The sequence below is a fragment of the Melozone crissalis genome, unplaced genomic scaffold (genome assembly GCF_028551555.1).
Source record: "Melozone crissalis strain CALT ecotype California unplaced genomic scaffold, PUWL_Pcris_2 ptg000002l_1, whole genome shotgun sequence".
NCBI classification, from domain to species: Eukaryota; Metazoa; Chordata; class Aves; order Passeriformes; family Passerellidae; genus Melozone; species Melozone crissalis.
The window spans coordinates 846,531-859,187 of NW_026535780.1; the positions used below are offsets into that span (position 1 = coordinate 846,531).

Sequence of the window (12,657 nt, forward strand, 5' to 3'; positions counted from 1 at the left end):
CCTTGGTGTTTTGGGGTTCTTCACAGAAAGTGTGGTAAAATATGTGCAGGGAAAGAGCCAGCTGTCCTCAACAGGATGGATTAGGTTAGATTGGATTAGATTAGAATAAATTAGATTACACTAGACTTGACTGGAATTTTCAGTTGGAAGGGTTCTACAATGCCCATCCAGCCCAAGTCCAGGGCTGACCAGAATTTAAAGCATATTCTGAAATCCAAATTCTGACAGACCTGAGGCACTAACCACCTCTCCGAGAAGCTGTTTCAGTGTTTGACCACTCTCTTGGCAAAAAATCCTTCCTGATGTCTAGTCTATACCTCCCGTGGTGCAGCTTTGACCCTTTCCCACATGTCCTGTCCCTGGGTCCCAGGGAGAAGAGCTCAGCACACCCCTCTCCACTTTGCCTGCTCAGGGATTTGCAATTAGGTTCCCTCTCATCCTCATTTTCTCCAAACTGGGCAAACCCAGCACACTCAAGGACTTTCCTTCCAGCCCTTCTCCAGCTTTATTGCCCTTACATGGATGCATTCCAGGACATTCCCATCATTCCTGATTTGTGGGGCCCAGAATTGTACAGAATGTTCTAGGGGAAGCAATGCTGGACACAGCAGGATAATCTCCCTGGACACAGCCCAGTCCTCCTGGCTGCCAGGACACACTGGTGACTCCTATGGAACTCCTGTCAGATTCCTTCTGCAGGACTGGTTTCCAGTCCCTCCTCTCCCAGTTTATCTTGTGCCTGGCATTGCTCCATCTTAGGTGCAGAATCTGTCATTTAGACCTGTTAAATTTCATCCCATTGACCATTAATTTCCTCCTCTTTCACAACTGGGGAATAGACACCCATCCCAGACTCCATTTCCATTCTTTGCATCTTTTCCGCTTTACACAAATGTCTCTGAGAATGAGACATTTCACAACAGAGTCACAAAACTTTGGAGGAAAACAAACATTTCCAGCCTGGATATTAGGAATTCCTGCTGAGAGTGGAGAATACTGCTGTGCAGCCCTGGATGTGAGGATATTGCATGGACCAGCAACAGCAATGACCATTTGGGTAGACCTTGACCTGGGTTGAGGTAGTGACTGGTTGAAGACACTTTGAAAAGGGTTTGGACAAACTCAGTTTGGTTTTGGGAATGGTTTTGGGAATGGTTCAGTCTGAGAACTCTTGAATCCATTTGGAAGAGGAATTCCCTTCACCAGATTACTCAGATTTCTCCTGCCCCAGCAATCCCACAGTTCAATGTCACATTTTCACACAAAACCCTTTAGTCTCTTCAAACATCTGCAGCCTTTTGCTATGCATCTTTACTGCAATAAATAATATTGTTGGTTAAAAATGATACTGCAGAGCATCTAAAAAATTGAAGACCACAGAATCATGGAAATAGTTTGTTTTGGAATGGTTGTCAAAGATCCTCTCAAACAACTCCCTGCTATGGGCAGGGACAGAGATGCTGAGGATGAGTCTCTGGCACTGAAGCTGACTAAAAAAATGATCTGTGATTATTTTGCTTGCCAAAACCCAACTGGCCTCTGGGAATGGTGTTTGGGTTGTTTTAACTCCTCTGCCACCCCTAGGAATTGTTTGGGAGATCCTTGACCTCAACTCATGCTGGTGACAGCAGGAATGAAGAACCTCCAGTGCTCAGAGGTGTCCACTGTCCTGGAGCTGTGACTTCTGGGCTGATCCCATTTCTAGAAGGCCAGAAAAGTAGTAATTTGTTTGTATTTTGCTTTCCATGATTTTTAAGGAAATATTTTTCTCACTCTTTATTCAACCCACATTTCTGGGGGCTGTGTGGGTGTATCCCACCTCCTGTGCTCATTAAGCAGGATCCTTACAGGGAATTCAGTGTAGATCAGGATGTCTTGGGCTTGATTTATGCCAAAATGGGCCTCATAACTTGTACAGTAATGTTAAAAAAAAAAAAAAACCAAACACAAAGGGACAATAAATTTTGGGGATGGCCAAGAAGTGAATCTACCTAATTTTTTCTGGTAATCCAAGTGTCAGGGAATTCTCAATTCTTATAGACACAGGTGACACTGATGAAAACCCTGCAAGAATTCCTGACAGGGACATGCTGGCAATGAATCCCTGCTTCCCATGGATACTGTGAATCAACAGATCTCCATGGCAAAGGCAAATATTTCTTTTCCTCATCAAAGAGATGAGGAGAAGCAGGGCAGAGCTGCTGCACTTGAGCGCCTGATAACAGAACGTTTGCTGCAAAAACATCAGAGAAGATAAATTAATTGTCTGGGATTATGAAGGGCAGAGAAACAGCTGTCTTTGATAGTCCATGGGTGTGAGAATGTTGTTAAATGCTCTGTCATTTTATGCAAGGCAGCTGGAGCCAATCCAAAGGTAATGACTGGAAATGAGCGCCTCATTCATGACAAGGAATCACCATTCCCTGCCTCCTCCTTGCAAGAGCAAGAGTGGAAAGGGTTGCTTTCCCAATTATTTTCTTCTAAATATTCCCATTTTATTTTAATAGTCAAATTCTGATGGCAAGTCTGCCTTTATTTTTCTGCTTTTTTTTCATTTCACGTGCAGAGGAATGGAATAGGGCAGGTGTGTTCCAATTATCACATTTCAAGTGCTGATTTGAAACCTTGGCCACACCTTCCTCTCTTTTTAATTATGGCAGTTAAGAAGGTGTAAAAAAAAAATTAATATTTTAAGCAGGATGAATGATCACCCTCCTCTTCATTGAAGAAATACTGGAAGTTACAGACAGAGATTACATCATTTTTTTTCTTGAATTTGTCGGTGACAGCAGACAAATCTGTTATTTTCGCGAGTTCAAAGGCTGCTGCCAAATGTAAATCCAAAAGCAGGCATCACAACTCATTTGGCACCTCTGTGTGGCACCACCCAGGTTTGTCCCTGCGAATAACTCAGTGTGTGGTGACCCCTGAGGAAAACAACTCCATCACTCCACTTTCGCTCCCCTGCCCCGGGTGAAGTCCTCATTCCACAGATTCCCTCGATTGAATCTGAATGAAAATAAGCAGAGGGGAAGGACCAAATTGTTTTTTACCTTTTCTGACTCAGCCCCACACCTGTCACCTCTCTTTATGGGAGGTGGTGACACTACCCCAGCCAGGGAGGGCCACCAGCAGAGCTGGGAAAGGTTCCAGGGCTGGGTCATGGTGTCTTTGGGTGATTCATGTGGGGAACCACTGGCAGAGGTGGGCAGGTGCCCTTAAATTTCAGTAATCCAGACACAGAATTTATTCCAATGTCAGGGGTGAACTTGTCTGGTGTAAAAAATTCTGGGAAAGGTACATTACAAGAGCTTTTTTACTGAGTTGATGGCTTTTAAGGTGATGTCTCCATAAAATATGGATGAGGAATCAGAGAAGCCACAGAGGGAGGAGGTTGGGGTTGCAAGAGAATCTGAGCATCAAGAGCATCATTGGGTGAGTCAGAGCAGCATCGTTTTGCAAAGAGTCCTGAAAAAGAGTTTGGAAGGGCATTAAGAGAGCTCAGGATAAGGTCAGAAATGAGGGATCAAGGGTCCCCTGGCACATGGAGCTGTCAAGGGGCAGGATGGGAGTGGGAATAATCAAGAGGCCATGGAACGAACTTGGCTTGTCCTGCATGAGAGGCAGCTACAATTCATCAAGGGAAGTTCTGCACAGGGCAGGAATTCAGATTGGTTTTAGTGGTAATGATGCCTTAGGATTTAAGCTTTTATATTTTGCATGTATTTTTTATACATTCCTGCAAAGGGCAGGGACTTGGATTGGTTTTTAGTGGTAATGATGCCTTAGGATTTAAGATTTTGTGTTTTTCATGTATTTGTAATCCTGTAATTCTTTAGTGCATAACTCTAAAGTCCATATACATTGCTAGCTACTGCTTTCCCATTTTGGTCAGACAAAACAATTTCTCTCCAGGCCTGGAAATCAAGGACAACTCACTGTCTCAGGCCCTGAGAAATACAAACAAAAGTGAGTTGGGAGGCGCAAACTTAGGGTAAATTACTTCATTACCTAAGCTGTAATTGGATTAACCCCCAATAAGCAAATGGACCAAACTTATAAAAGTATAAAAACCTATGACCCATTATCTGGTTTTTTGGGTGTAGCCCCTGGGTGGGCTTCGTCTGCCCAAAATGTATCTGAAAGCCTTTCAATAAATATAACTGCTTTTTATCCTCTTAATTTTGTCTGGCCTCTGTTTTTAGGTAGGCCAGAAAACCATTAATTTAATTCGAGGTGGAGGAGAGCTAACTGTTCTATTTATCTCCAGAAGCACCTTCATTGCACAGCAACACGTGCATGATTCAGAGCAGGAGTGTGGCTGGGCAGGGCGGGCTGGGAGCGGGGTGAGCCTTCCCCAGCCGGCTCTGTGAGATCATTTTTAGCCTCAATCTCTCCCCTGGCCAGTTAAAGTCACTATCTGAACATCTCTGAGTGTGTTTGACCTGATAACATCTGAACAAGGCAGAGGAATGGAAATGCTGTGGAACTCGCCCCGGGCCATAAAGGAAATGTGGAGCACAACTAGGAACTGCTGGTCCCTAAGTCCAGCTTATCCACAGACTTTCTCCAGTGGTTTAAATCCAGTTTTTAATCAACTGCTGCAAATTGGGTTGGTTTCAGAGGAACTTTTTCAGACTGGTAATGTAAATTCTAACATGCTGTAGGAAATACTGGGTGGCCTAATCCTTATCCACAAGGATGGTGAATAATTGGTTAATTGTACCAGGAGTAAAGTGTGTGACAGTGGTCACGGGGGTTTTCAGGATGAGGGAAGAGACGTAGATCTGACTCCATATTTCAGAAGGCTTGATTTATTATTTTATGATATAATTAACATTATAACTATACTAAAGAATAGAAGGAAAAGTTTCATCTCAGAAGGCTACCTAAGCTAAGAATAGAATGGAGTGGAATGATAACAAAAGGCAGCTGTCTTGGACTCTGCCATTGATTATACACATCCAAGATGGGCCAATCAAAAATCCACTTGATGCATTCCACAGCAGCAGATAACCATTGTCTACATTTTGTTCCTGGAGTCTCTCAGCTTCTCAGGAAGAAAAAATCTTAAAAAAGGATTTTCAAAAAAAGATGTCTGCGACAAAAGAGAATTCATGAAACCTTAGAATCATGGAATGGTTTGATTTGGAAGTAACCTTCAAGATCATCTTGTGGTGGGCAAGGACAACTTCTTCTAGACCAGATTGCTCCAAGCCCCATCCAACCCAGCCTGGGACACTTGAGTTTTTTAAGACCCTGTTCTCAAATTTGAGAAGTGTGGAGAGGACAGAAGAATTGATAAAACTGTTCAAGAAGCAACTTCCTTGGGCAAAATAAACCCAGCCTTGTTTTTCAGATGAATATTGTGCTTGTGTGTCCTGCAGCAGCTCTCAGGATGTTTTATCAGCACCCAAAATGTAAATTATCACAGATTTCTGCACCAACAGAGCACAGCTGGTGACAGAGGGTTCAGGGCAGAGCAGAGGGACCTGACCCAGAGTCCTGTTGAGATTTATGATAGGTTTAAAGCAGGAGGGAGAACCAATCTTTCTGCCAAGGTGCAGTCACAGCCCTCAAGAAAACATCTCGTTCTCTTCCTGGTCCTGCCCTGGCCCAGCCCAGGTTCTGATCCGCAGCTGAGTCATTTATCTGCCCCAGTTTGCCACCTCCTTGCCCTCCCAAAAACCAGAGGGTTGTTTTTGAGGCTGCTCTGTCAGTGACCTGGAGGGACAGTAGATATTCCAAGTGCTGTGCCAGGTGCCATCAGTTCCACAGGGGGCTCCTGCCCAGCTCTTTCCTGTTTCTGTCCCAGTCTTGGCCTCTCCCAGCTGCACCTTTTCTAAACTATCTCACCACCAAATAATGGAAAATCCCAGAATATCTTGGGCTGGAACCCCCCCACCATGGGCAGGGACAACTTCCACTATCCCATGTTGCTCCAAACCACATCCAACCTGGCCTCGGATGCTTCTAGGGATCGGGCAGCCACAGCTTCTCTGGGAAAACCTGTACCAGGACCTCAGCACCCTCCCAGGGAAAAATTTCTTCCCAATATCTTGTCTAACTCTGTTCTCTGAGAGTGGGAAGCGATTCCCTGTGTCCTGTCCCTCCATCCCTCGTCCAAAGTCCCTCTCCAGCTCTTCTGGAGCCCCTTTAGGCACTGAAAGCTCTCCCCAGAGCCTTCCCTTCTTCAGGCTAAGCAACCCCAACTCTCTCTGCTTCTCCTTATAGGAGAGGTGCTCCATGCCGTCCTACCTGTGCAACTTCCAGATACATCCACAGAGAGGATTTATCTCTGGGTAAATCCAGATGAGAACCACTCAGTGGTCAGTCCTGGACTCCTTCAGGGCAGAATTTGGGAGAAGAAATAATCCCTTGAGCCTCTGAGTGTTTAGACACTGGGTCTCAACCAACAGAGCTTGGGAAAGCCACCTCTTGGCTCTGGGAGGAAACTCCACAATTACATGCTTGAGGAAGTAGATGGCATTGCCGTGGGACCAAAATGTTAAATCAGAGCTGAACAGCCCAAATTTATACTCTATAAATATATATTTTGGGGACAAATTACCATAATTCCCATCCCTGGAAGTGTTCAAGGCCAGGTTGGATGGGGATCTGAGCAACCTGGTCTAGTGGAAAGTGCCTCTGCCCATTTCAGGGCAGTGGAATGAGATGATCTTCAAGGTCCCTTCCAACCCAAGCCATTCCATGATTTTAGGAATGTGTTTGACTGCTCCAGAAGCTGGAAGAGGCTGTTTGACCCAATTTCCCTGAGGACTCCAATGGCTCTGGTGCCACCATGCCTTGGCCTCTTAAATTCCCAGTTTACAGAAAAGACCACAGCAGCAAAATTGCTTGTTGGGAATGATGTCTGGATGTGGAATTGTTTCAGAAAGTGGACACAGGGCATTAAGGGTGTCAGGGACATCCTTGCAGCACAAGGAGAAGATTCCCTGGAATGGAGAGCTCATGGAGTTGGTCACCCATGCAGAAAACAGCCTGACTGGAAGACTTACAGCTGGACAAGCCTCTTTTCAGGGATATGACTCAGGAGGTTTGGAAAAGCCAGAATAAATCACTGCACTTGTCCCAAATCCTCCCTTCACCAATAACCAGATTGGATTCCTATAAACAAGGTGGCTCATTCTTGATTTCCTCCGGGGAAACCCCTTCCCAGCTTCCTACAATTAGCAGCTTCCTTACAAATAGCCTGGCATCCTGAGGCTTTATGAGCTTTTCACAACAGCAGATGGTGTCATTAGCTCCTTTGACTTCATCCCATATGGGACTTTGACCCTTGTCCCATGGCTATGGATCCTCCAGGTGACTCATCCCCCCCCAGGGAAATGATTCCCTGTTATTTCAGCCTGTCGATCTCCACATCCTTGGCAGCTCCAGTAGGTTTTAAGGTAGAAGAGAGAAATTTGGGGCTCTTGGCGAGTGTCCCTCCCCTTTTAATCCTCCAACCACTGCTGTCCTGACTTCACAGCTCCTTAAATCCTGTTCTCCCACCCAGGGCTTTTCCAGATTCACTTTCTATGTTTTCCTCATTTTTTTTACCAGATCTCTCCACGTGGATGTAGCTTGGAAAACACCCCTGAGAGTTTCTCTCAGGCCTCTTTGTACAGAGCTTTTCCTGCTGCCTTTGATCTCCCAATGCCAGGTGGGAACACCTGAGTTTATGTCCATAAAATAAATCAGCTGGAAAAGGCATGGAATAACTTTGAATTTATAGCCACAGAGAGGGGCTGTTACTGTTTATGAGAGATGTTAGAGTCTGCCTTGTACTCAGACACCCCATGGGTGTTGTTCAATCTCAAACCACTGGCCTTGGAACACTGATCCAGCCTGTCCAGATCCCTCTGCAGAGCCTTCCTGCCCTCCAGCAGATCAACGTTCCACCCCATTTGGCGTCATCCATGAACTTCCAGAGGGTGGTCTTGACCTCCCCATCCAGATCATCAATAAATATATTGGACTGACTCCATTACTGATCCCAAAAGGACACCACTGGTGACCAGCCACCAGCTGGATGTGGCACCATTCCCCACCACTCTGTGCCTGGAATCCAGCCAGTTTTTAACTCAACCAAGAGTGCACATTCCCAAACCTTGGGCTGCCAGTTCTTCCAGGAGAACGTCATGGGAAGAAGCATCACAGGCTTCCCTGAACTCCAGGGAGATATATCTGTAGCTTTTCCCTTCTCCTCTGGGGAGGTTACCTGGTCATAAAAAGGACTTTAGGTCACATTGCGCAGCAATGACCTAGGCTGGGCATTGGCCAGACATAAAACACCCACCTGCAGCTCTGCCGTGGGCAGAAATAGATGACTGAGTGATAGACACGGTTGGTGGAGAAATAACTTTATTTTAGGTGTTTTGCAGATAACATGAACACACCTTTCCTTATCTGGTAGCACAGGACCTTTGCAATGAGATTAAAGCAGAAGCCATCATATGGCAAAGAGTTGCCATCAGCTCGCGGGGTGCTGGGTGCCCAACACACCCCACTGCTCCTGGTTAGGATTCCTGTTATTAGAGGGGTGCTCTGAGACTCTCTGTGGTCATGGGAGGCATCTTTGCTCCTCAGAATTTGTTGTTGAGGATGGTCCAGACCACTCCGGCCGCTATCCCTCCGGCCAGCCCGTAGCTGGACCTCACGCTGCCCGCGGCGTTGGCGTTGCAGAGGTCGCTGCTGCAGCAGGAGATGTTCCTGTTGCCCACGTTGAAGTCCTGGTAGGATGGGTCACACGAGGAGTCACATCCCTTGCTGATGATGCTGAAGAGCCCCACGACCCCTGGGAGGAAAGCAGGACCATTAGGCTTAGCCTAAGATTCAGCCTTCCACAAGGCAAGCCTTGTGGAACTGAATAGCGGGATGCTCGTTCTGTGGGACAAAAGGCAGAATCACAGAATGGTTTGGGTTGGGAAGGGACATTCAAGATCATCTCATGCTCAGGGACACCTTCCACTAGGCCAGGCTGATCCAAGCCCTGTCCAACCTGACCTTGGACAATTCCAGGGATGGGGCAGCCACAGTTTCTTTGGGCCTCACCACCCTCAAAGCAAGTAATTTCTTCCTAATATCACATCTAACCCTGCACTCTCTCACGTGAAGCCCAATCCCAAACATCTTTGTTGCATGGAGCCTTTCCACACCTGGGAAATTATGGAAACATGGCTATTCCCATTTCAGATGGCACAGATATTGTTTGATTTGTTTCTGAGAGGCACAGCCCATCTTTTTAGCCGTTTTTGGCAACTGCTGGTTACCAGCAGATTTTGACCTCTAGGAGATTTGACCCATTCTCCTCCAGGAGATCTAAAATCCATTATGGGCACCAAATCTTTGCCACGTGCAATAAATAACAAAGAGTCCTACAACATCTTGGCCCTCCTGCATGTGAACGTCATGGATTTCCACATTTCCAACCGGGATAATTCCTACTGGAGGCATCCCATCTACTGCCTGACAGAGGGGAGCTTAAATGTGGCACTGATGAGTTTTGTGCCCCAGGTTCAAGAGCAACTCAGTTGTTGGCACACCTGGGACAGGGCAAACCAGATTTAGGACAGAAGGATAAAATCCTAGTTTTTCATGTTTTCCCACAGAGATTAAATTTTGTCATTTTCATCGATTTCACCTCAAATCAGCACCTCCTAATTTCACAACCAGGATGGACCAGGCTCAGCCCCTCCCATCCTAATTCATGTTTGCAAGTATTGCAAAACAAATTAACCATTTCCCTTGCAAACAAATAATTTTTGGTGCTGTGAAAGAGAAATAAACCTAATTTTGCACAGGTGAAAGACACTTGCACACTGAGGTTTGCTGGCCCAGACCACCTGGTGTATCCAGACTGGGTGAGCCTGGATGGGGCACCTGAGGCTGGGAAGAGGTTTGGCTCCACCATCCCAGATAAGACATTTCCCACCCCCGCTTTTCCTTACGGATCACGTCCGTCTTGCACATGTTGTTCTCTCCGCACGTCTTCACCGTCTGGCACTTGGAGTTGCTGAGCTGGGAGGTGCAGCTGTAGCACTGCAAAGATGAACCTGCAGGAGACCAAGAGGGGTTAGGAGAGAAATCAGGGAATAATGGAATGGTTTGGCTTGGAAGGGACTTTAAAATCATCAAGTTCCACCACTTTGCTGTGGGAAGGGACAACTTCCAGTTGACCAGGTTGCTCCAAGCCTCATTCAATCTGGACATGGATACTTCCAGGGATGGGGCAGCCACAGCTTCCATGGGCAGCCTGATTTTTTTTTACCACTCTCATTATAAAAAATGTCTTAATTATACTTAACCTAAATCCACCCTCTTTTAATTTTAAAAAATTACCCTTTATCCTATCCCAACAGGACCTCCTAAAAATTTATCCCCAACTCTCCTGGAGTCTCTTTAGGCACTGAAAAGGGCTGTAAGGTCTCCCCAGTGTTTTCTCTTCTCCAGGGTGAGCACCTCCAGCTCTCCCAGCTCCAGAGGAAAGAGACTCCAGCTCTCGGAGCATGGAGACCCTCATAGAGACCTCTGTGATCTCATCTGGACTTGCTCCAGCAGCTCCACGTCCTTCTGATGCTGGACCCCAGAACTGGACCCAGCCCTGCAGGTGGGGAACAATTCTACACCTCTCATGTATCTATGTATCTTCAATCTATCCAAAGCTTTCCAGAGAATTCAACCACAGGGAAACAGAACAGGACAAATTCTGGGGATCTGGGGATCCTCAAAGGAAGATATCTTCTCTGCTTTGGGTTTGGGAATTTTTTTTTCTTTTTTTTTTCCTTTTTTATTTTTTATTTTTTGTGGATAATAATATACCTGGTTGAAGTGGGAGCCAGGTTTGGCAGATGCTGGAGATGTTTTGGATGTAGTCAGTGCAGTGAGGGAGCAAAAAGAGAGCAGAGGGACAGCAGGGCTTGAAGAGGATCATGGAATGGTTTGGGTTGGAAGGATCATCAGGGACACATCCCTCCAGACCAGGTTTCTGCAAGCCCCATCTGACCTTGCCTTGAGTGAGGGATGAAGAAGGAATTTGCAAAGTCTCTTCCAGCCCCTTGTCTCAGTTCTTAACTTTTGACTCGCCCTTTCCATCACACCCTCCTGGAAATCAAAGTGCAAATGGCTTTCAACCCTCTCTGACCACCCCTTGTGGAAATGTCACTCCAGAGGGGATGGAAATCAGTACTGGGCACACCTGCTGGGCTGCTCTGTGCATCCAGCAAAGGCAGGGAAAACACAGCACCTCCCAAGCAAATGGCCCTGGTGAAAAATTGTCCCCAGAGGAGTGAGATTGTGGTGTAATTACCTGTTCCTGTCAGCTACTTGTGCCCCAGGGTGTCACTGGAGCCTTGCAAGTGTCAGTTAATTAATAAATAAATAAATAAATTTCCTTGAGCCCCATGACCATCAAACCTGCATCTCAATACTCTTTTAGGACACTGGAAAGACCTGTTTGGAAATTAGTGATTGAAGGAATTAATTTGAGGCACTTGGTCTCCTTCTGTCCAATCCTCTCTGTTGCAAATGACTGATGCAGTCACAGAGGTGAGGAGCCAACCCTCAATTTGTGCTGCACTGTTCTCACACTGATCTGACTTTTAAAGCAATAAAAGTCAAATTTTTAGTGTTCTGATGGAAGCCGGCAGAGAGAAAGGTCTGAGGGCTGTGCAAGACCATTCACAGCTTGTTCCTTAAGCATCCTCTGCTGATTGAGAAACTCCCCAAATTTGATTCTTCTCTTCTCTGGTAATAGGGAGAAGCTGCTTTAAACCCATTTTTTTTCCTTCTTACTGAAGCTATAAAAATCTGATATTATCTAAAGCCCACCCATTCAGTCTATAAAATAACACATCATGGCACAGTCATTTTTACTGTCCCACTAAAATTCTGGAAATCTGAGCAGAGTCACGGTCTGCATTTGAAAGGAAGAGTCAGAAAAAAAGTTGGTAGAAAACATTGCGTAAATGTTGCATTTTTGATAGCCTGGAAAGAAGGAAAATAATCCTCCCACCCCACTTAGCCCCTCCCCTTCCCCCTTAACTATATGGTCTGGCTGGGAAAAAAAAATTAATTTTGATTGATTCAGGATTCAGGAGTTATCTTTCCTGGAAGCTTCTCTCCCCATCACTCAGATCCCACCATCCCCATGTGGGATGTGCATTATTCCCACTCAACACTCATCCGAAGGGAAACGCCTTGGTATGACAACGTGCCAAACTCTCTTCCCTCATTTCCAAACCCCACCACAAATCCTCCTTCCAGTCTGAAAACCTGCAGGGAGGGATGGGGGGCAGATCTTTTGTGGGTTCTTACCTGAGTCCACGCACAGGAGCGCTCCCAGCAGGAGCACGAGGAAAGTCTTCATCTTGGAACAACCTGTCTTGGGGCTGCCTCTCTGGCTTGTTTGCTCCTGGGGCAGGTTATATATCCTGGGAGGCCGGGCGTGCCCACAAGGTCATCCCTGAGAAGGCACCTGAGTGAGGGAACTGCTGGCGGCACCAAGGGAGGGGTTGCTTTGTGGCGTTGGGATATTTGCGTTTGGTGCCTCTCCTCTTTCCCCTGCCACTCTCTGGGCTCCCCTCCACCCCTGCCTTCCCCTCCTACCCTTGGGCAGAGTGCTCACAGGAGTGGAAAAAGCCCCAGATTCTTCCC

General features: G+C 46.3%; 1 protein-coding gene across 1 annotated transcript; it reads right to left on the bottom strand.

Annotated features, from left to right (window-relative positions):
* Positions 1-8,588: 8,588 nt before the first annotated feature.
* LOC128939864 (prostate stem cell antigen-like) lies at positions 8,589-12,370 on the bottom strand. The gene is made up of 3 exons (XM_054281116.1): positions 12,319-12,370; positions 9,954-10,058; positions 8,589-8,800 (listed from the first exon to the last, which is right to left on the bottom strand). Exons 1-3 carry the CDS (start codon positions 12,368-12,370, stop codon positions 8,589-8,591), a joined length of 369 nt encoding a protein of 122 aa, XP_054137091.1.
* Between the last annotated feature and the right edge of the window lie 287 nt (positions 12,371-12,657).

Bases quoted from the DNA above. Each gene is read 5' to 3' on its own strand.
- LOC128939864 (XM_054281116.1), bottom strand. From the start codon at position 12,370: ATGAAGACTTTCCTCGTGCTCCTGCTGGGAGCGCTCCTGTGCGTGGAC. The intron at 10,059-12,318 runs GTAAGAACCCAC...GGTCTCCTGCAG, and splicing joins GCTCCTGTGCGTGGACTCAG to GTTCATCTTTGCAGTGCTAC. The intron at 8,801-9,953 runs GTAAGGAAAAGC...CTTTCCTCCCAG, and splicing joins GTGCAAGACGGACGTGATCC to GGGTCGTGGGGCTCTTCAGC.